The 25259-nt window shown below is 41.5% G+C and overlaps 1 protein-coding gene and 1 long non-coding RNA gene across 2 annotated transcripts in view; both read right to left on the bottom strand.

The window, feature by feature from the left end:
- Window positions 1–21489: 21489 nt before the first annotated feature.
- Window positions 21490–22337, bottom strand: LOC135243675 (uncharacterized). The gene is made up of 2 exons (XR_010326749.1): window positions 21801–22337; window positions 21490–21763 (listed from the first exon to the last, which is right to left on the bottom strand). It is a non-coding gene; the product is annotated as an uncharacterized LOC135243675 (long non-coding RNA).
- A 951-nt stretch (window positions 22338–23288) lies between these two features.
- The window catches only part of hs3st4 (heparan sulfate (glucosamine) 3-O-sulfotransferase 4), a 117891-nt gene continuing 115920 nt past the window's right edge, over window positions 23289–25259 (bottom strand). Inside the window, exon 2 of the mRNA XM_064315639.1 lies at window positions 23289–25175. Coding sequence (XP_064171709.1) covers window positions 24542–25175 — 634 coding nt within the window. The 3' untranslated portion in view covers window positions 23289–24541. The remainder of the gene's footprint in view (window positions 25176–25259) is intronic.

Below are 25259 nucleotides of genomic sequence, written 5' to 3' on the forward strand. Positions count from 1 at the left end.
AGATTCAGGACAGATGAAAGGATTAGCTAGACCTTTCAGACACTTCTCTCTCTCTTCCCAGTACAGACACCTCTCTCTCTCCCCAGTACAGACCCCTCTCTCTCTCCCCAGTACAGACACCTCTCTCTCCCCAGTACAGACACTTCTCTCTCTTTCCCCAGTACAGACACTCCTCTCTCTCTCCCCAGTACAGACACTTCTCTCTCTCTCCCCAGTACAGACACTTCTCTGTCTCTACCCAGTATAGACATCTCTCTCTCTTTCTCTAGTACAGACACTTTTCTCTCTTTCCCCAGTACAGACACGTCTCTCTCCCCAGTACAGACACGTCGCTCTACCCAGTACAGACACTTCTCTCTCTCTCCCTAGTACAGACACCTCTCTCTCCCCAGTACAGACACTTCTCTCTCTCCCCAGTACAGACAGTACTTCGTCCTTTGAAATTCTTTGATTTCAAAATAAATGCTGATGATTGTGGAACATAATAAAAATAACAATATCAACAACAACAACAATAATAATAATAGTAATAATAATAATAATAATAATAATAATAATTAATAATAACCAGGACCAATACCATAATTTCCCCCACCCACCCCGAGAACTATCAGCATCAGATTTTCCAGCTGAAATGAGTGGTCTCTAGGCACAGAAAGACTCTTTTCTCATTCCACTTTCTACCCTAATCATGACTAGTAGACCCCTTCAACATTTCATTTCAAGTCACCACCTTGCATCAAAGGACATTCCCCTGACAACTGGAAATGAGATTGGGCAGCAAGTGTCTGAAGTGTTATCACCATCTCTCAGTGGGAACACATTGTTTCATCCATAAGACAATCTCATGTCCTACTCAAATCTGCTCTCACCATCGGCTCATTAGAGTCATGCCCCTGTTTCCAAAGCCATCTCCTGAATTAGCATGTCTCGAGGTATAGTACAAAGGTACATGGTATTTTATTAGACTCTTGAAGATGTGCTTGTGCAGATCACTTTTTATCCAGTTAAATGGTGGAGTTTCCTGAGATGTAGTAGGTGTTGTGCGTAAACCATATATCTTCAGAAATGTAACCTCCAGGAACAAAAACCTCCATTTTACGTATATGAATGCAACATTCTGGCTCTTTTGCGTGGGTTTTGAAAGAACTTTTCTATTCGTTGTAGACTTTAACAGGGCTGGATTGGAACTTTTGTGGAAGGAAAAGAAACTTGACATTCATCCCCTTAAGGGGCTGTCGTAGTGTGTGGATGGGCCCCACATTCTGGAATCTGTTAATGCACTGTTCCATTGTGTGGACAGGTCCGGGGGCCCTGAGGGGCAACCCTTGTTCTCCCAGAACTGCCTACACACACTGAAACAGCTCCACACACAGAACTGCCTACACACACTGAAACAGCTCTACACACAGAACTGCCTACACACACTGAAACAGCTCCACACACAGAACTGCCTACACACACTGAAACAGTTCCACACACAGAACTGCCTACACACACTGAAACAGCTCCACACACACAACTGCCTACACACACTGAAAAACAGCTCCACTCACAGACCAACCTACACAGTCTGAAAAACAGCTCCACACACAGAACTGCCTACACACACTGAAAAACAGCTCCACACACAGAACTGCCTACACACACTGAAAAAAACAGCTCCACACACAGAACTGCCTACACACACTGAAAAAAAACAGCTCCACACACAGAACTGCCTACACACACTCAAACAGCTCCATACACAGAACTGCCTACACACACTGAAAAACAGCTCCACACACAGAACTGCCTACACAGTCTGAAAAACAGCTTCATACACAGAACTGCCTACACACATTGAGAAACAGGTCCACACACACAACTGCCTACACACACTGAAACAGCTCCATACACAGAACTACCTACACACACTGAAACAGTTCCACACACAGAACTGCCTACACACACTGAAACAGCTCCACACACAGAACTGCCTACACACACTGAGAAACAGCTCCACACACAGAACTGCCTACACACACTGAGAAACCGCTCCACACACACAACTGCCTACACACACTGAGAAACAGCTCCACACACAGACCTGCCTACACAGTCTAAAAACAGCTCCATACACAGAACTGCCTACACACACTGAGAAACAGCTCCACACACAGACCAACCTACACAGTCTGAAAAACAGCTCCACACACAGAACTGCCTGTTCCATACACACAACTGCCTACACAAACTGAAAAAAACAGCACCAGCTACCGGCGGCACACAGGAAAGTGGTCGCGTCATTTTACTTTCTTTCGTCCTTGTTATTTTAGTTTGTTGTTTCTACCTGGAACCCGCGAAGGGGGAGGGTGAAGGTGGTAATTTATTTTATTTTGTTTGTGTGGGTGCGCTCTCTCTCTCGCTCCATGCGGTAACCAAAGGTGTTTCCCGGAACTGCCGCCTCTCCCTCCCAGGGGTGTCACACTGGCGTGTGACACAGGATTACTGAGTTAGCTGGATAACTGGGAGTGTTCCGAGCTTTGCTCAGTGCAGTTATCCAGCTAACTCAGTAATCCTGTGTTGTGAAACAGGACCTAGAATAGCTAAATACCAAATGAGGAAAAACACAAAATGGCTGCATCGGCACTATGGAGTAACTGCTGTACGATGTTCCCACGCGCTAAGGGGTGCACTCAGTGTAAAAGATCATTATAACACTGCCTAATTACTGTTACCATATATAAGGAATCATTCATATTTGTAAAACTGCTATTTTCAATACCTCTGACCACCTTACCTCTTCGCTTAGCATTTTGATTGTAGCGAGGGTGTGTCCTCAACGAAGATCCGTGTGGGGTTCAGGAGGAAGGAGGGGTGAGTGGGGTTTACAAACACGGAGTCTACAAGGGCTGCAAAATCCTAAACAGTATACCTTTAAGGTACGGTTCCATTGTGTGAATGCCCCCCACGGTCTGGTATCTGTTGATGCACTGTTCCTGTGCATGGATGGGCCCCAAAGGACAGGTATCTGTTAATCTTCCTTTCCAGAGTGTGGGTGGGCCCCATGGTCTGGACTCTCCTAATGCACTGTTCCAGAGTGCAGATGGGCCCCACAGTCTGTAAAGGTACTATTCCAGTGTGTGGGTGGGCTCCACGGTCTGGTATCTGTAAAGGTACTATTCCAGTGTGTGGGTGGGCTCCACGGTCTGGTATCTGTTAAAGCAATGGTCCTGTGCAGAAACTCAGCACTGACACTTTTGTGATCTGTTTTATAAATTAAAGATAGTAAATTAATGGTTTGAAATATACTAGTTTCCCTTCCTGTCCAAAATGTACAAATTGCCACTCAGCTGTAAAAAAAAAATAAATAAATAAATAAATAAATAAATAAATTCTGGGACAAGCTGCCATAAACAAGTGATAAATAAGAACAATCATCGCAAAAAAGACACAAAGATGAGGATGGTTAATCATGCAGAAAGCTGCTCTGGTACTTCAGTGAAAAGTGAAGCTACCTGCTGTTAACATTTCCACGATCAATCTTCGTAAAAAGTCACTCTTTGAAAAATTGGGACGGGAACATTGTGAATAATTTAGGCTTCATAAATCATTTTTTAAACGCATTATCTCCGAGAGAGGGGAGCGCCGTGTCACATTTCACACGGCGGAAAGCGTCGCGTGACCGCGGCCAATCCCGCTGAACCGCGTCTTTCGTTAACGCTACGCGGCGCTGCTCGTCTGTGCGTCCAGACACGCCCCGCGCCTTCAAACGAAACATCACCGAAAGGACAGCGCACACTCACACCGACTCCTTTAACGAGCATCGTTAGTCAAAACTCGTTTCATCAGACTTCGCAGGGATAACGATATGCAGATTACGGTAAAAATTAAACCGATTGTGAGGCTGAGAGAGAAAGGAGATGAGTCTTTTGTACAATAAGTGTGTTCTGGGTTGACCGTGAAGCAACCAGTGAATCACAGTGGACTCGCATAATAGTAATCAACCAAGAAAATTAGGAGAGAAAAAAAAACTGGCTGTTTGCAAAAAGGCCTTTTCAGTAGTCTCCAGAATCAGGATTGGTGGAGTGCAAAAACCCCATAAACATACAGAAATTTTACAGGTACGCACCATTGACAAGAGTCATGCAAAAAAAATATATTGTTAAAAGATATGTGTTGAAACTACTGAAACAAATGTCTGCATTGCGAGATTCTGCAAGGAACAGACTCTTTGTTAATAGGGATATCAGTCTATCAAGGGCAACGGTACACAAACTGCAGGTTGTGACCCAAGTTTGGGTCGCGGGAGATATCCATTGGGTCGTGAAATCACATTACCCCGTATTTACACCAATCACAGGATTTCCTGCGGTGCTCTCGCTGGAAGTCGTTCATTTTCAATGGAGAGAGAGGCGACCCGCATAATTCCTACTGCACCCTGCCAAACTGCTTATAGCAATTGCCCTTGATGCTCTTGCTTGGTTAGCACGTTCTTGTTCAGGCCAGCGAAGTACAAACTATGGGTCTGCCAGCCGAACCTTTCATCTATTTGGTCATGGTATTGTGTAGCATATAGCAACATTATAATGCAAGTAGGCCTGCGTGAAAAGGGTTGTAGCATTCATGAATGTTATTCTGTGTTTGTACAAATAAATACAAATAAAAAACATCAATTTGGCTTGTGAAAAACATGGATTGATATCTTTGGGTCATTGCTGAAATAGTTCCTCCACCCTTGATCGATGGCGTGTGACCCAAAATGATTTCAACTTGCATTACCATCGAAAATCCTTATGGGACACTATAGGCATTGGATTGTCTCAATCACCTCACTAATTATAGTTAGCAATCAATTGTGATCTTGTAATAGCAATCAGTTGACATAATAGTAGAGGATGGAATGTGACATGGGCAATTTCATGCACACAAAACACTGTTTTGCACATTATTATTATTATTATTATTATTTTACATTATTTTTCAGGGGGTTAACCCTTTTCTACTATAGTTCCAACTGTAGAGTGCCAGCTATTGTTAACTTTAAATGACCCAAAACACACAATGTGTTGCAGGAGTCAGACCAGCTTTTGAGACAACCAGCCACATGCACTAAATCATATTTTTTAAAATAATTATTATATTTAAAAAGCTAAAATACTGTGCAAGGGGCAAACTTTGTATTTGTGAGGTAGCAAGCCTTTGTGTCTTGTCACCTCACTTCTTCTGACCTTATCTCTGGATTTCTGATCTCAATAACTGTAAAATAATCGATAAAGTTTTAATAAGATAAGATGTTAATGTTACTAGTTGGCTAGCTAGCCAGCTAGGATCAAATGAAGTTTCCAACTTTGTTTACGTTAGATCGCCAGCTAGTAGTGTTAGCCAGCTATTAGAGTGCGAGTAGATCACCCACAGAGCATGGCAAACTAGCAAGCAAATTAGCCAGGTTCTACAGCTCGCAGCACACTTCCATAACAGGAGAAATACGAGGCTAAACTGCATCCAAAAACTATTATTTGAGCATAATTAGTTGCTAGCTAACTAACTCTAATAATCTCAGGGCACAGTCACACAGTGTGCCGGGAGAGACTGGTGCCAGTATCCCAACAAAGCAAAAGCATTCTGAGTGCATGGGGAGAGAGAGGCTTGCATTCTGACTGGCTGTGTATACACAACAAATGCAACATTGCGCAATGTGTCTTTTGAAATGAACAGAAATTCAGGACCCGCTTCTCAAGTTGACAAACAAAAAAAGCCAATTTGAAACGGAATGGCATACATACTTTGATATTTACCACTGACATGTAATTAAACTAATTACATTTGATGCATCCCACGAAGATGCATCAAATGTAATTAGTTTAAATGCAGCATGTTTGTCTAGAATTAGTCTGTCTTTGCCTTTCAGTTTTAAACCTGCACTACAACAAACCATTTTGTAACACTTAAAAAAGTGTATGTTTTGATTGTTGCCCGGGGATGTGGGATTGCTGATTTTGTATTATGTGAATCTCCATAAGAAGTCTAATTATGTATGTCACCAGTCTCTATATGAGGGGTTGTCACCCACTAACAACTTGATCTTCTACTCAGGTGTTGTTTGTTGAGTGTGGTCGTCAGATGCACCCACAAACATTTGAATGCAAGACTTCCTACCGTCAGGCTGTCTAACTAGGCAGGAGCCTACTTACTAATTACAGTACATCTGCATCTTCTCCACTCGATTTCACTTGACCACTAAGGAAGGCCAGATGAAAGGAATGTCAATGGTCCACTCCAATTGGCTGGAAGTTCACGCGATGTGAAGACATACTATTGGACAGTCTAATCTAAGCTACATTGAGGGAAACTTTCGTGAGAGCCCAAGTCTCATTGTTTGGAAAGAGAAAGCATTACCACTGTGCTCTGGAAAAATATCAGAGGCAAGTCTGCAGTTCTGTGCACTGAAAGCAGCATTTGACTGTGCGGGAACACTGCTGTCAATCATTGTCTGCGCTTAATTAGTGGCAATTACTGCAGATTTCTGGGTAGGGGTAATGTGATAATTGACTGGCAAGAAGGTTTTATTGACCTCTTGCTGGGGGATGGCTGAATTGTTGCCTTTGATAAACTGGTCTTCCTACTTATTGGGATGACAGGCATGCCATCCGCCAAGTCACTCCTATACAGCACTGAAGGTTTGGCAGTTTTTTGGGGAAGTTTGAGTTTCCTACAGAAATAACCACAATGGGCCACGCCACAATAGGAAAGGAATTAGAAAACATTGGGCAACATTGCTTTGGAATAGAGCTTTTTTAATTTGTGTGAGGTAATATCGCCAATATTGTTTGTTTTAACTTGGCCATATTTTGGTTTCAATACTTTTAACAGCAGTCCTAGATTTAGCACGTTTTAATTAATGACTTGCTTTGTATGCATGAGTAACTCAGTATGTTCAAAACATGTTTTTTTTTGTTGAGATAAGTACTTACCTAGAGCAGAACTACCTAGACACCCCAACTCCATAAATCCTGGGTTTTCAGCAAGGGGTCTGGAGACCCCTTTAGGTTTGTGAAGGTAGCATGGGGGTGTCCATGGGCACATCCCCACCGGTGACCCCATTCTCCTCTCCTGGTCTACATACCACAGTTCACCCAAACCTTGGTCCGCCATCACAATCGCAGAACCCCTGCTATAAAGGATCTACACAAGGGCCCAAAATTTCACGATTTTGACTCATGATTAAGTGCATTAATTATATCAGCATTCCTTTTTATCCTTAGAGTTCAGTAGTTAGAGGAGTGAACTTATCAACCTTGTCAACACTTTTAAGATAAAGGAAAATTTATCTTTGAATCAAGTCCAGGGTGATATGTCATTCCTTTAAAGCCGGAGAAGCTTAATTGCTTGAAAATTACACAGATGAACTTTGTTTAAGGTCGTATCTGCTATGAAATTATGAGTTATAACTATTCTAGAATAGTTTCTCTTACATTCAGAGTAAACTGTTTTATCCAAGTCTCCATCCAGACAACTAACAAACCAATTCCCATTACATTTCTATCCAAGCAGTTCATAATGGGTGAAAGAATGGCTGATGCAGTGCACTTTTCACAAGGTAAATGATACAGTATAAGTTCATATATGTTTGTGATGTTACTACTTCATGTAAACTGTTCATTTTTAACATGAAATAAAGCTCTGGGATGGACTGTGAACTAAACATTGGGAACATAATGCACTGAAATAGCTGACTATATAAATGTTTTATTATTAAATATTGAATAATAATAATAATAATAATAATAACAACAACAAATGGGTGAATGGTCATATACCATTTTTAAATTTTGGAGTTCAAAATTAACACCCACCAAATGCCAAATGTGGGTAAATATTCTCTCTGGCATTTAAATCACACAAACCAACCTGCCACTCTGGAATGTAAAAAAATAAATAAATGCAACCCACATTTTTATTGTTAAATAAAATTGCACTAATTTTGGGTTGAGGTAAACAAGATCGCCAAGAGACACAATCGTTTGGACCTCTGGAGACAGCGTAGCTTGTGTTTTACTTCAGTTCACGTTCATATACAGTACTTAGTGTTTGCGGACAGTCGGCTTTCTGACGAAATACTAAACAACACCTCTAATGTCGTTAGCCGCTAAAACTTTCCAGCTGTAGACTTTCGATTTAGACTTAGCCGTCTCATTCCAACGAGTAGACAAAGAAAAGACCATCATGAAACGATGATTGTGTGGACAGGAAAACATTAAGACATAGTATCTCTCTAATGAAACCTTACATCTGTGGTTTTCATACCAACCACAGATGCAAACCCAGAATTTTAACAAGCCGTTAATTTTTCTTAATTTGGTGCTTTTCTTATCTGGAGAGATCATTTACTGCCTTGCACTATATTACATCAGCAATAGCTATGCATGGTATGAAGAATAAAAGTCCTATTTTCACTCTGTGTTTATTGTGCTGTATTACAAACAGTTACATAAAAAGAGGTTACATTATTTAACTGATCAGAAAAAAATACTGAGGTGAATCAGTAGGCTCCTAACTGGTGAGTGTGGAGACTCAACCACAAAAACTAACAATTTGCTAGATAATGAATAATAAAAAATTAAAAAAGACAAATGATAAAGAGCCAAACCTGCATAGTTTAAGAAAAAAAAATTATGAACGAACTGAAACACATGACAACCTTAACTAGGAGCCCATTGATTCACCTAATTTGAACAGTTTTAAAAAAGTGTCGCACTTTCGTGTAATGGTTTGCGATATAGTACAGGAAGCACAATGTGAACATTATTATCCTTCATGCCATGCATACTGTAGCTATTTCTGACATAATATGGTTTAATAATTGTTTTAATATTCTGTGTCTCAACTTTGGTGCCTATAGTAAAGACTTTTCCTTTCACAAACTAACCGTTTATGCCATCACATCATCAGTGAAATCCTCAAAAGGATGGGGTTCGATAAGCACCTCCAGTACATCTGGGCTCATATCTGGAGCCTCATCCTGGGAGATCCAGAGGACTGGGACTTAGAGGTTCATCCTGGCACAGTGCAGTGAGTGATGTGCCTACATGGCAAGAATAAAAAAGACTATCACTGATAGGCCCATCCGGTTATACACCTAACCAATAGGAATTAAGCTGACACCCATAGGGATAGCCTGCTAAGCAGGTTATTAGCCTGAGGAAACACAAGTGTTATTGAATGATAAACTAATAGTCACATTCATGATTTCATTTAAGTAATGCCATGAGCTTACTGAATAGGCCTGTGGACAAACATATTACATTGTTTGGATACCCTGAATAGCAAGAGACCTGTCAACAAACAGCAAATGCACCAATGTAAAACTTACGTGTCTTTCATTCTGCGATGCAAGTGCATGAAAAAGGTGAGATCTGTCCGATGTCTATGCCTGGTGCGTCTCGAATGCAATGAGAACAACATGCACAAAAACGCTACTCCGAATGCTCCCAATGTCAGAAACATGGTTGTGTCTCCGTCTCTGACAACGTGTCACGTGTTGGGTGATGTCTGTAGTCCTATTTCACACTTTATACACCCCTAAACCCCTTGCCTACTCACAGACTCACCTGTCCCCAGGAAATGCGGCATTAGTCTGCAAGTCCGTCATCTATGAATCAATAGGCCTCAGTTTGGGACTGGGTCATGGGGTGCTTTTGAAGAGACCACATGATTGGCTGCACTCTCCCAAATTGATAGGGGGTCCAGTTACGAGCGCTGATATGCGAATGGACATTCCAAATGGGGAGAAAAAGGCAGGAAAAAAGAAATTTTGTTCCACAAACAAACATTTCAATCTGTTTAATTTGCAGAAATGTGCCCTGTAATACTTGTCGGCGCAAATGTATGCGCACTTGCTGCCTTTCGTCACTGCTGCGGTTTTTAACACGTCTTTCCGAAAGCAACAGTCCCGGGTTGCCGCTCTAACTCTCAGCCTCTTGATTAAAATGTTACTCTTTTGATGGGAATCTCAAAATGGATTTTACATTAGCCTTTCAATCCAAGAAAGGATCCCCTGACACGGCCTGGGCAGCCAGATGGCAATTTAAATCCACAGAACAAATTTGTGCCCTGTTGAGTTGAATACAGCATCTACAGTATGAGAGCAGAGTGGAGGAAGCCTCAGTCATGTGACCGCAGCATCTGATGATCTTTACGGGAGATGTGGCTTCCCACAGTTCTTTGGGTGAATCAGAAGCTATGGTTTTAATAAACAGTGTATGAGTGACCACATCTGAGGGAAATGGGGGGAAAAAACCGACAGATTGGCTGTGATGCAAATAAAATTAGAATACAACAGAGAATGCGATGAGCTTGGGAGGAAAAAGAGGTCAATATTGGAAGATGCTTTTATTATGGTATTGGCTTCTAAAACATCTTCACACCATGGAAAATTCAGCAGGACACGGTTCAGAATGTATGGTGCCTTATCTCATAGTTCCTGACACGTCTCTTCACAGCACGTTGTAGACACCAGCTCACGCTTGTTAATGAAATAATGCTGGAACACAAAAAAGCCAGGTTCCCCTTTTTTTTACAAATCTGCATTTTAATGAAAAAAAATGTTCTCTGTGTTTTCTGGCTGTCAAATAAATCAAATCATACTTCTGAAAAAGGATTCCATAAATGAACCAAAGTCCAGAAATTTAATGTGTGTGCTGTGTTGCAGCTTAACATGTTTCATGCCAAAACACAATTATACTTTTCCCACTTCAATCTCTTGTAAATATCAAAGATCAAATCCAAAACCCTCTTTGGGAATAAACAAGCTAAAATAAAATCATTATTTTTTTAGTATGATGTAGAGAGAAGCACTTAACACAGGAATGCATCTGAAAATAGCAGTCTTTTAAAATGGGGAAAAAAATCAGTTAAAACAAACCCAGCCTATTTACCAGAGCTTACCAAACTTCACAAAAACCAATCTCTAGCGTTGTGGATTGCTAAACAGTGTGATATAAAAAATAAATTAATAAATTAAAAAACACTGAGAAAACAATAGACACAACGTTAGCCCTGTTTCCAACATAACACCACATAGCCCACAGAGTATTTCTTACAGGCTACTCAAATCTTCCACAGCGTTTGCACCTACAATCTTAAATTCTCCATTAATGAGCCAATTGCTAATTACCTACTGATACAGTCAGACTGTGTGTGTGTGTGCCTGCATGTGTGTTTATAAGTGCGTACATGCTTGTGCGTGCATGTATGTGAGAGTTGTGTGTGCTCGTGTGAGTTTGTATGTGTGTGTGTTTGTTTATTTGTGTGTGTGTGTGTGTGTGTGTGTTCATTTCATTGTTTGTGTGTGTGTGTATTTGTATATATGTGTGTGTATATATGTATTGCTAGTCATTAGAATTGGTGTACATAGCAGTATCATTAAATCATGAAGAATTACTGCAATTTTCATTATTCTGTCCAGACATATAGAATCAAGTTCAGGTACCTGCTCCCCACTGCCCTTTGTAAATCAAGCGTGAAACAATGACATTTAATTTGATCCCTGTGAAATCTTGGCAGGGGGACGGCAGGTCCTGGCTAGGAACCGGACTTGAGGCCTGGCAGTTGAAACTCAGTTGACACAGTGTCATTTTACTGGGACACCATTCCGGAATCCTTTGATCCAGGCCTCCAGCACCTTTTATTTGACATGAGTTCAAATTACATTGCAGGCATTTTGCAGGCGCACTCATCCAGTGTGACTTACACAACTTTTACATAGCGTTCACATCCATTTACACAGCTGGATATATACTGAAGCAATGCAGGTTAAGTACCTTGCTCAAGGGTACAACATCAGTGTCCTACCCGGGAATCAAACCTGCGACCTTTAGGTTACAAGTCCAACTCCTTACCCATTATACTACACTGTCGCCTTACCCATTACAATACACTTAATGCAGTTGTGCAAAATTTTTATTTGCACTACTGCATCATATATATTATATTGAAAAAAACAAACAGGAAATAGGAGAAGTTGGGCAAGACCAAGCCTAAACTCATAAAAATCCAGTGACTTAAAAAAATCTCCCCAAAACAGTGGGAAAGAAATCTGTTGAGAACTCCAGATATTAATGGGGAGAACATCCCAACAGGTCGACCCACTGTCAATAGTCCTGTAGTTAAAGTTAAGCTAAATGCTAATAGGGAGATACTTGGGATTCTATTGGAGCTGATAGTCATAGCGGTTGGGTAGTTTATAGCCTGAGGTATAACGAAAGGAGTGTGTTAGCATGCGGGTCAGAAGGGCACAGCGGTACATCCAGGGCTCCAGGCTGTGCCACGCCACGGGCTCGGCCCAGGAGAGGCCTGGGTTTGGGGGGTGGGGGGGGGGCAACTCGGGGCAGGAGATAGGGGTGGAAGTTCCAGGGAAGAGAACAGAAAAGCAAGGGGGTCAGGAACCAGATAATCACCACATCCAGTACTGCGCATGAGTGTAATATGGAAATGACCCAGCGTATCTGAAAGATTAGAATAAAAATATACAGTATAATTATATAATTACTGTAAAGTAATGTAATTCCTAAATAATGAAACTCGACGGCTCACAGATCTGTGATTCTGAGCAAAGAGGAGTACCTTATGTGTGTTGCCATAGAAACATCATTCAATTCAGTGGTGCAAAAGTACTGTCTTTTGCAGAAGCTGTGCCACGTTCTTTTCATGTAACTTAACTGTCCAATGACCATATATGTACTCTATTTTTACTATTTAAACTAAAGCAGTTTATAGTATGTATTTATTTTTTTTCATTAAGTTTTTTTTTTTATAGCTGCATCACTGGCTTTATATGCTATAGTAGCGAACGTTTGCTGAGTTAACTTGCTACATAGCTAGTGTTCCATCCATCCATCATTTATACCCACTTATCTTGAGCAGGGTTGCGGGGAGTGCTGGAGCCTATCCCAGCGTGCATTGGGTGAGAGGCATTAGGACAGGGACTATTTTCAGAAGTTTACGTCAGTCCAGCGCATTTGTACACGGTAGTGAATAGACAAGCCAAAAATAAATTGTTTGTACAAATCAGTGCACATTAATTTGAATGATTTACAAGACACGTGTTGAAAGATATTTGTGGATAGTATAACGCGTTTGTGACTTCTCTTATTTATGGATGATGGCTCGTGCATTTATCAATGATACAGAGATCTTAATCTCTCTTCATAGTCTCATGATACTCTTTTGCATCTGAAAGTGCACTGGTTGTGCAATCTATAATTGAGACACACCATATTCAGAAGTTATTTTTTTGTAGCGCTGTGACCAGTTGGTGCAACAGGTGTATTTTTTGCGTCTGACATCTGTGCACATTCTACGTCCATTGGACTTCACCATAAGACCAGGCGTACGTCCAGCTAGAGCAGCTAGCCCCTGGTGTCCGAAGCTCAGCACTCATTTATTCAACCTTTGGAGGCTAACGTGCAGCCATCCAGATTCCCTGCTCTGAATGCTGTCATAAATACACTCAAATTTGCAATAGAAGAAATTGTTTGCACCTTATTAGCTTCCCGCAGAATTAAAATGATGTTCTGATGTCCTCCGGTCTCACAGTAGTCATGTAGTATACACAGGCGGCAGTGTAGTATAATGGCTAAAGAGTTGGTCTTGTAACCTGTAAAGGTTGCAGGTTCAATTCCCTGGTAAGACACTGCCGTTGTACCCTTGAGCAAGGCACTGAACCTGCATTGCTCCAGTATATATCCAGCTGTAAAATTGGATTCAATGTAAGTCGCTCTGTATAAGAGCGTCTGCTAAATGCCTGTATTGTACTGTATTGTATTGTATTGAAAGTTTACATGGAAGAATGTTGTTACGATCCACAGGATAACTTAAGAAGTTTCAGGTAGAATACAATTGTTTGGCCATGCATGTGTTCTGTATAAGGATTATTTTTTAGCACGAAAGGATGATCCCTGCATTTTGCTTAAATCGTAGGCTGTCTTTCGAATCACTCTTCCCAGTCTGGTTGTGCTTAATTGATTCGGTTCTAATTAAATGAAGGTATGTCTGTGACTCCTCTAGTTAGACGGTCTGCAGTTTCTGTTAATACTCAGAAGCTTCTTCTTTTTGCTTCCACGTTACTGCAGCTTGCAGGAAGACAGAAAGGCATAAAATATTCCCCATTGATCTATTTTAAACAACAGCCAGGTACCAAAAAAGGATAGAACAAAGCCTCTATTCTCTCTGTCTGTGTGGTAGATACATAGACTGTATAATTATTGTGTGAGGGTGTGTGTGTGTGTGTGTGTGTGTGTGTGTGTGTGTGGTCTTGTGTGTGCGTGTGTGTTCCAGCCCTAATAAGTGACTTCACATTGGTGTCTCCATGCTTCTGTTGACTGCCTGTATGTGTATGGGTGTACAAATAGAGGTTGTGCTACGCAGAATTTTTTAACCTTGCTGTGGTCCTGTTTACATTCATGAAGTCTCCTCCATCTTCAGCCCAGCCCTCTCACCCTCGAGGACCCGACCAAGTCAATAACTCACGATTTCATTAGAAACTACCGGTAAATTTCTCCCATCAATTACTCGAACTTGATGTTTCATTGTTCAGTTGGGACCGTGAATTGGACATGTACAAATCGTTTGAAAACCGGACATTCGGGTCAAAAACCGGGTATCAGGCAACCCTAGCAGGATACTAGAGGTAACGTTACTTACAGGCCCAACAGAAAACAAGCCAGCTCTGCAAACTTTGGCGAACTTCAGCTGACACCATCGCGGGAAAGCAGTTCCGAGGTTAACTTTAGTTCAGTCAGGACCACCGTCCTCAAAGTTACAATCTTTATTAACAATCTTAAATGGCAACAGAGTTATGTTTGCTGGGATGACTCTGTTCTGGAAGCCCTCCCCACCGTCCACACAGGCATGCATGGATAAGGCAGGGAGGGCAGCAGCAAACCCCCAAAACAACCATATGCCAGCACACTGCTAGTAAGGTGGTCTCCGGCTGATATGATGACTATAACAACCTTTCGGCTACTGGAAGAAGCTGTTCGTCTAGTCAGCTTGAGACCATTCTAATATTACAAAGATCAGTGGCTAAGTGTACCAACAAGCATGTTGGACTTTGCCCTGGAAGGCTTGAAGTAAGATTAAATCAGGGGAAAAAACTAAGGATAATGATGAAGCTAGGCGATGCCGCCACAAGCCCAATGGCATTTTAACTAGAGAATGACACTGAGTGTAGTAGCATTTGTGCGTGTTTGTGTTAATGAGCTCTCTCATGTAAAACTGCTTTTTTGAACCTTGATATCTCTGCTGTTTCAAAACCAATCTCAATGCCATTTCGCGGGAGGACTACAATATCCATGTATGTTTGGGGCAGTAGGTCATGTTTGGAAGGGATATTGCTCACAGCTGTGGTGCTATACTCAATATGTTGTGCAGTGTTATAGGAAATCTGATTTAATGCATGAGCATCACGGTCATGCTGGTGAGCTGTAGCAGTTGTCAAAGATCTGTGCTGATACCCTTTGATGGTCACTTAAAACATAATTGTTGTTTTTTTTGTAATTTTCTTAGTTTTTGCACCGTGAGGTTTAATTATTGCTTGGTATTATTACGCATGCTACCTTCACTGCATATTATTCCCATATATAATTACTGGAACATATGGTAGTGTATCTGGCCTTTCTAGTGTTAAGCCATTTGCCAAGCCTCTGTGATGCTCACATCTGGAGTTATAAAGCTTTAAACAGGGCACCCTCTAAATGGACGAGGATTGGCCAGATTTGGGATCTGCGCGAAAGGGTTAATATGTCCTTAAACGATAGGCTGTTTTATGTCTTTCATACCTGCTCATATCCCTGCATCTTAACTCTTCTACCAACTGTGTCTCCATTTTTATTATTTAACAGAGCTTCAGCCTCTCAGCCAGGCTGTTATTTTAAATGAGAACTTGTTCTGTCTTAAATTGCCTGGTTTAAATAATGGGTGAATTAAAATGAAATATCTTTTTTTCCAGCACTGGGGACCTAGAAAAAAAAAGCCAGATTTAATACAGATAAATACAATCATGGTTATTTGACAGCATGAAAAACACACCCGTTGGTACAGTGTAAACACTCTTAAACACTTAATCCCTTCACCCATAAAGCTTTTAGAGACACCTATGCCTGCGCAGAAGTAAATCACCCGCTTTATGCAGGTTGGATGAGGACAGGAAGTTGCCCGTGTCCCAGCTTCCTGCTGGAGGTTTTTACGGCATGAGATTGTGCTGAGCAAGGTGAAACGAACCCGTCATTTCTGAGGATGGCACGCCGGCGATATTTATGGGTAATGCCTCCATGTCGTGCGTCTGGCTTCTCGGTGGTCTCATTTATGTTTATATATTGCCGTCTGCTGCTTATAGTTTGCCTGCAGTGCGCTACACATATTCGTCATGTCCCCGCCTTTGCAAGCTTTGCGTGTAATAAATGCGCATTTGAGTATCCGGTTAATCAGCTGACAGTCAAGCAGTAGCATCTTTGACTAGAACACTACTCCAAAGATCCTAATACCGCTCAGATGCGACCTCAAAGTTTTTCTGAAGAGCATGTCTGTTAAGAGTATGGCTTAATGTGCTCCATCTTGAAAGGCCACTATGAAGCATTTCAAGGTGGCTCTGAAGCATTATTTGTTCATATTTAATATGGCGCTTTTAGCCTTTTCTCTTAATGTGGTTTACAGTTTATAATGAATGAAAGATTCACTTTGGTGAGCAGTGATGGATTCATATGGGACGGTCATTTTTTTACAGCCATGTTAATATGACCCACTGGTTCTGACTGAATCTAAAGGTTCCCCCGAACTCATTAGGTCTGCTTTTGCATTACAAGAATGAATCTTTACAGGATTTTGTTTTGTTTCTTCATTAAAAAAAAAAGCACACTGGGATGACCAGGAAACATTGTCTTAGTCCTACCATAAAATTCCATCGCTAATCAACCGCCTTAAGATATCTGGAAAATCATGTGTGGGTGCTACTTCCTTTGCTCAATTTCCTGCAACTCGTCTTGAGACTAACATACAACTGTGATGGTTGTCACATGGCTGTGTTTCCTCGGGCCTCAACTTCATCTGTGCTGAAAAAAATGCTGTAACTACAGGACCTGAACATTGCATTAGTTTGTGAAATATCTCTTTACATTTTTCATTAGGCTGAGATGCAAGACAAGGAAGCTTTTAATATTTGATCAAATGCTACACTCGATACTGCGAAATGAGAGTACTCCCAGCATGCACTCGTACCAAAAGCACAGGTGAGGTTTTCTAGGCACTTCTAGGAGTGTAAGAGAATGCTTCTCATCCTGTTAAGACACTGTTCCAGTGTGTGGATGGGCCCCGTGGTCTGGTATCTGTTACCAGGCACTGTTTTATCCATTTTAGGGGAACAAAAGTAATTGGAAAAATTACTTGAAAAAAATAAACCAATCTAAAATAAACCAAATAAAGTTGTCATATTTAGTACCTGGTTGAAATTTGATGACTGCCTGAAGTCTGTGACCCACAGACATCACCATATGGTGTCTTCCCTGGTGATGCTCTGCCAGGCCTGTACTGTACTTCCACTTTTTTTGTTTAGGGTCATTGTCCTGCTGCTAGATGAAGTGTGATCCATTGAGTTTTGAGGAATTTTGTCATTTCATTCAATGCGCTTCAGAATTCATCCTACTGCTGCTGTTAGTAAGTAGTCACGCCATCAATAAAAACAAACAAGTCAGTTCCAGGGGCAGCCATACATGACCAAGACATTCCCTCATGAAAACATGTTTCAAAGATGAGGCCAAACCCCAAATAATCAATTTGAAAATCAGTTTGATCATTTTCTGGATATAGTCATAGCCATCATGTGTTATATATATATATATATTTTTTTTTTTTTGCCATTTTCTCCCCAATTTAGTCGTTATACCAATTTCCTGTGTGTATCACAGTCCTGGTCGATGCGCTATCCTCTGTCGGTCTGGGGAGGGTGTAGACTACCACATGCCTCCTCCGATACATGTGGAGTAACCAGCCGCTTCTTTTCGTCTGACAGCGAGGAGTTTCACTGGGAGAGCGTAACGCGTGCGAAGGTTCACACCGTCTCCCCTGAATCCCCTCCCCGCTGAACAGGCCAACCAGTAGGAGTCGCTAATGCAACGATCAGAAAGGTGTTCGTAGGAACGTCTGACCAAGCCGGAAGTACCGTTGCTGGGGATTGGACCTGCGTCTCTGGGGTGGTAGAGACGCAGGTTCCCATCATGTGTTGATATTTAATGAATAATTTTTAGGTAGCCTAGTCTGTGCAGAATATTGCTGAATCGCTTTATAAAACTGGCTTTTCTGGGTGGAAATGAACTATTTTAAAACAGCTACAATGTTAAATGTCCTGAGACTCCCCCTCATAACACGCCATCACTGTATTATACAGACATTTTATTGCACTGCAGTGCTGTGGGGTTAGAATTGAACATATAAACCAAGAACTTATTACTTTCAAATTTTTCCATATGGGACAGCAAAGTGCAGGTTTCTCATTGACATTAAAATTGAGAAGGGCTTCTAGGCAGCACTGTGTGATATTAAATCATTCCTGTCCATCTGTACCTAGCTATACTTATTAAAGTTATTAAAAGATGTGATGTGTTGTTATGCTTTTAGTAGAACTGCTGTTTTGACACCATGACTTAGCAGTACTCATTCTCATCCCCCTGCACAGAATGAGGCTGAGAACAGGTAAACACTGCTGAGAACACTGTAACTCTTTTAGGGTTTCCTGTGAACTTGGACTAACAGTGTAAGTAAATATAATGCATGCAATAAATAGTCAAAGATATTACCTTTTTGGAAATGGAGTATGCTGCATGAGCATTAATGAATAACATGTAACCTGAAATGAGTAATTTAATGCAATACGGATATACTTTTAAAAGTATGCAAAGGAGGATGAGCAGAAAAGTAAATGCAGAAGAGCAGGGTGCCCACTCCTGTCCCTGAAGATCTACTGTCCTGTAGGTTGCCATTTCAATCCAAATTTGGGACACCTGATTCTACTAATTCGCTGCTCAATGAGATCTCTAACTGTTGAATGAGGTGTGGTTTGTTAGAGTTGGAGGGAAAACCTACAGGACAATAGATCTCCAGGAACAGGATTGGGCAGCCCTGCATTAGAGTAATACATGTCAACATGTATTATGAACATATTTCAGTATTTTAATTTCAGTAAGGGTGAACGTGGACTAATAAAATAAACATTTGGATTATCTAGCAGTGTATCTGCATATGTGTGAACAGGGTGATATTATGATTATTACTATTATGATTATTATTTCATGTATTATATTGTTTATTTATTTATCTTTTGCTTTTCACCAAGATCAAGTGTGAAGCCAGATTTTGTATAGGTCAGAACAAAACACAATATGAATAAAAACAGACTGAAACTTTGCCTGGTTGTGCCTACTAACCTCTGCTACTGTACATGCTCTTCAACTCAATCACTGTGTCCTCACAGTAGACTGAGTGTCGAATAAGACATTCAAATAAAAAGGGAAAATATGGATAAGTGTGATGCTCTCCTTTTTTTATCTGTCAAACAAAATAAACTGAACATGACTGAAACATAAGGGTGAAATATGATGTTCTTATGATTTGGTTCAAATTGGTCTTGCCAAGCTTTGATGAATGAATATGAACCACATTTATTCACAAATCAGTCCTTGAGTCAGTTCCTGTTGCATGACTAGTAAACCTTGCTCCATGGGTATATATCACTAGCAAACTTTGCCGCATGGATAGTTTACTAGTTGATTTTCCCAAATGCTTGAAGTAGACAATAAGAAGTAGATCCAGCTGCCCTAGAAGTGTGAGTCTCAGTGTTGGGGAACACTCTGGAAGACATCAAATATAGTGGAACACATCAAACATTCCGGAACACATCAAACATTCTGGAACACATCAAACACTTCCCTTACCAGCTGTCCAGCACTGTGTTCACACAGGCGCTTTTGACTGGATTCTAACTTTCCCCACCTCTTGCATGGATCCATTTTTAAATGCCCTCTCTGAATAATTTAATCAACTGGTCAGATGATCTCCACATATCTGCAGCTCCCAGCCTATTGATTGTAAGCAATCGATAAGGTCCTGGGATTGTGGAAACTGAAGCAGAACATTTGGTTCAGATGCATCGTTATGACCGCGATTGCCATTTTTGAATGGATTTCCCGTCACTGTGTCACCTCAGGAACACTATTCGCCCACAGTTCAGATGACCGAAAACACAGAGTTAAGGTTAAGACTTTGACATGTGATGCACACTCAGCTCAGCTTCCCAGCGTTGGCTGCGAGGTAGGGCCTCAAAGCCTGGATCACATCTGCATCTCAAACACGCTTTAGATCAGAGCGGGCCAACACTGTTCCTGGAGATCAACCATAACAAAGTACACCTCCCTCAACATCTTGAGATCTCATTGTGCTGCTAATTAGTAGAATCAGGTATGCCAAATTAGTGTTGAAATGACAACTTACAGGACGGTTGATCTCCAGGAACAGGGTTGGCCAGCCCTGCTCGAGATGCTGACAAAATTTGAAAACACTTGTATAAAACCCTACATTTTGAGAGACATTAACAACCACAGCTCGCAATCATACAAACGACAAATTTTGTGCTAAATACTAATGCAAATATTAATTTATGGTAATTGTCTGAACATTTTATTGGTGTTTAAAGAGTGTAAGTATTTCAAATAAACCATTTGATTCTTGGTCTGATTCTAAAATTCTGCTTAAGGCATTGGTGCTTACTCTGAAATCAGTTTGATTACTGACATGGAAAGAGGTGGAAAGTCCAGGGATCAGGAAGTAAAAGTCATGTGCGCCGTCCACTCATGAACTCTGCCAGCTGATTTCACTAATTAGTTCCGCCTCCTGGCTGAAGAATTGTGCTAATTATCAAATCCAGATGACTGGAAAGAAATACTAGGGAGGACTTTTACTTTACTATGAGGATTTTTCACCTCTGCTGACTGGGACAGACCTCCTGAACCTGAGATACATCATCCTATACTTGTTAAAATCAGTTTTATATGCACGGACGCCAAGCTGTGATTGTCATTTATTAAAATGACAGTGCATTTGTCGCCTCAAATTGTCATGTATGTATTTTGATACAGAGCAATTTAATTCCATGGAGAGAAACTGACTGACAGGACTCCCTCGCTTATTGAATCTAATGCATACACAAGATACTTGAAATGAAAAAGACAAAAATAGATCAGCTGTTAGTATATCTGAGATTGTCTCATTGTTGTGAAATTGGTTATGATATCTGACACTCTGGTTATGATATTGTGTTAAATAAAGGAGATATGGTTCTCGTACATTTTCAAGATGGATATAGTGATGTGAAAAAATGCACCCTCTTTCAGTTCTATGGTTTTTCATATTAGGCCATAACCATCTCGCCTCACGGTCCTCACAACAGATAAATCTAATCTTATGTGACAAACACATTTTACTATTTTATTATTTATTTAAACCAAAAATAAGCCATCGTGCAGAAACTTCATGTGAAAAGAGAAGAGCACTCACTGAGTCAGTAGCTTGTAGAATCCCCTTTAGCGGCAATAACCTTAATAAGTAATCATTTTCTGAATTCGATTATCAGTCTCTTGCATTGCGTTAGAGCGATTCTGACCAATTCTTCCTTTCAAAACTGCTTCAGCTCTTTGATGTTTGAGGGCATCCGTTTAGGTACAGCTCTCATGAACACCTCAATGGGGTTGAGGTGTTAGGTGAGAGCACAACACCTCAATGGGATTGAAGCCTGGACTTTGACTTGGCCATTCCAAAACCCTGAATGAATCCTTTGTCAGCCATTCAGTTGTAGCTTTGCTGGTGTACTTAGGATCATTGTCCTGTTGCCTGATCCCCCCCCACACACCCTCCTACCACCATGCTTGGCAGTTGACACAATGTTTTGCTGATATGCCGTTTTCAGTTTTCGCTGTGGTGTTGTCCATTCAGGTGCAAATTTCCAAACTTAAGCCGTTCTGCAATGTTCTTTTTGGAGTTAAGGAGTTTTCATTTGGCTGCTCTTCCATGAAAGCCACACTTGTCCAGTCATTGCCTCATGGAGAAGTCATGAACATTTACCACGTTGACACAGGACTGTACATCCCTGGATGTATGTTCAAGTTTCTTGGAGCTTCATTCAGGTCTGATCTTGGGGTGAATTTTCTGGGATGCCCACTCTTGGATAGATTGGTAACTGTCTTGAATGTTCTCCATTTGTTAATAATCTTTCTCATTGTGGAATAATGGACTTCATATTGTTTGGAAATGTCTTTATAGTCTCTGTCTCTGATCAGTCTCTATTTCCCAGACTGATCAGAGCTTCTCTGAGGTCACATATACCTGCTGCCCTTGGCATGCTGTGTCACTACAACCTGAATGCTCCAGGCCAAACTGACAGTTTGCTTTTATATACAGGTGGAAACACTTATCATGTGCACTTGATTAGCATCACCTGGTTCTAATTACCTTCTTAATCAGTATGGAAGCAATACGGGTGGCTTACGGTTCCACACATGGCTTCTTTATTCCAGATTATTTAATTATTAAATGACAAAGTAAAATCTGTGTGTCATAAGTCACATGAGGTTAGATTTAGGTGAAGCCTACATGAGGGTTAGTATGTCCAAATACGTAAAATCATAGATTTGAAAGTACAATTAAAAGTCTTGGCCATGTCATGTTCTCTTTTTTGCAAACCACATTCTGAATGGAAGTGACAGTTCTGGATGTTCACGGTTGGTTGCAGGTTTAACTCCAGTCCTGGAGGGCTGCAGTGTCTGCGGGTTTAAGTCATGTCTTGGAGGACCGCAGTGTCTGCAGGTTTAAATCCAGTCTTAGAGGGCCACAGTATCTGCAGGTTTAAATCCAGTCCTGGAGGGCCGCAGTGTCTGCAGGTTTAACTCCAGTCCTGGAGGGCCGCAGTGTCTGCAGGTTTAACTCCAGTCCTGGAGGGCCGCAGTGCCTGCAGGTTTAAATCCAGTCCTGGGGGAACGCAGTGTCTGCGGGTTTTTTAGTTATGTCTTGGAGGGCCGCAGTGTCTGCAGGTTTAACTCCAGTCTTGGAGGGCTACAGTCTCTATGGGTTTTTGTGGTTTTCTTTCGATGTGAAATTTAGAACTTTGAAACAAGGTGTTCGGCCTCTTTAGCCAATCAATGGCTTAAATAATTAATTTGCACAAAAACACCAAAAAAACCCCCCCAAAAAAAACCAGAGACTGTGGCTCTCCAAGACTGCAATCTGACACCCAGGTTCTAAAGCAATCTAAAACAAATAATATCCACCAGGACATATGAAAAGAAGCAACATTTAATGTGGGCAGAATCACATACATAAGACACGCCTGTGCGTCAGCTCTTCTGGAACAGAGAGGCCCTTACATGTGTGTGTTCACTCAAACACCGCGGCTGTCTGTGGGCTCCCCAACCGCCAGCCAAGCATGCGAGCAAACGTGAAGGAACAGCAACTCAGCGCACCTCATACGTGTTTATACAGCCTTGTTAATGGTGTGGAGGAGCACTGCAAAACTGAAGAAACAGGGACACAGTTATGCTTTAACAAACCATGAATTATTTAGTATGGACATTTTGGGCAAGGAGGCTCTCTGTGTTTCCCGTCTATTCACGACAAGGCAGGAGCCATTTACGTTATAAGGACACTTAATTAGCTGCACACAGCACTGCAGGTTGATTGAACTGAAAACTACAATTTTACCAGTTTGTTAAAAAAAGAATATAATTGCCTGTTTTCCCAATAAAAATATATCTTATGCATTATAATGTACAACAGGGATTGTCACCACCACTGGCATTAGAATGACATCAACTCATACCTGTCCAGGACGGATGGGAGTGTTTTGCAAAGCGAGGTGAATGTCAGTTCTCATGTTCTGTCAAAGATAGTGTCTGTACTGTAGGGAGCTTCTCCACCCTTCTGAAACATTTTATGTTAATTATGTCAATTATCCCAGACTCAACATGAAATACAAAACAGGGAATAAATATTTCAAGGTCTCAAAATATACAGCATATATTACAAAACATATAAAATATTGCCACTGTTCTTTTCATTTTTATTTTTTTTTACAATATATTTTACAATACGGGTCACACAAAAAATCAATTCCCCTTTTCCCTCAGAATGTGGGGAATAAAAAATGAACCCTCTCCTCACAACTTGTAGATTCACAGGCTCATGTGCAAATTGTTTCCCCAAAGAAAACCCACGCAGAGCTAAGGTCTAAGCCTCTTCCTGTAGACATGAAAAAACCATGAAATTACTTTCCGTGTTGCCCTTGTGTCTAATTTTACGTATTCTGCAGTCCTTGCATAAAATTAGATAAACCACAGTGGCAGTAATTTATACATTTTCCAATGCATACAGCATATAATCCTTTTTTTAAGAAATATATTCCTTATATTTATGAATGTCACAATATGGTACATTACTGTAAATAGGCGTCTGGGAGTTTTGGGGGTCACTGCCTGTCGTCCAGCTCCCACTGAAAGTTCTGCCCCGTCATTTGGTAGAACATCATGTTGAAGGGTTTGTAAAATTTGTGGAGCCTGCATATGACGTCCGGGTCTATCCTGGGGTGAGTCCTGCCCTTGGACTTGCCCAGGCAGCGGGGGGCGCTGCTGTCCTCGGGCTTCTTCAGGCAGGGGAACCCCTTGGTCTTGTTGAAGTAGAAGTGCTTGTCGGTGACGATGCGCTTGAGGCCCAGGAAGTCCTGCACGCGGCCCAGCTCGCCGGCGGGGTCCGTGATGAGCCTCTCGCCGCTGACGAAGTGCATCTGGGCCAAGGGGAAGTACTGCAGCCAGGTCTCCAGGTGCAGGGCGTAGATCCCGATCCGCAGGGCGCTCCAGGAGGCATCGATCAGCCCCAGGGTCCTGTTCTTGAAGGCCAGCACCTCGAAGGTGGGGATTTCCGGCTTTTTGGACAGGGTCTGGGTGTAGTCGGAGATGGCCCTGGTCACCGGGTTCCGGACCACGATGATCAGCTTGATGTCCCTGGCCATGGAGTGGATGCGCTTGGGGGCGCTGTTGGTCACAAAGTAGCTGGGCGTCTTCTCCATGGTGATCTGGCCCTCCAGGGTTGAAGGCATCAGGTCTCTGTGGAGACAAAGAGCACAAGCACAGAGATTACACCATGGAGACCGTAACCAAGGCCTGCAGAGGGTTTACACCATGGAGACC

This window comes from Anguilla rostrata, chromosome 17, assembly GCF_018555375.3.
Source record: "Anguilla rostrata isolate EN2019 chromosome 17, ASM1855537v3, whole genome shotgun sequence".
NCBI classification, from domain to species: Eukaryota; Metazoa; Chordata; class Actinopteri; order Anguilliformes; family Anguillidae; genus Anguilla; species Anguilla rostrata.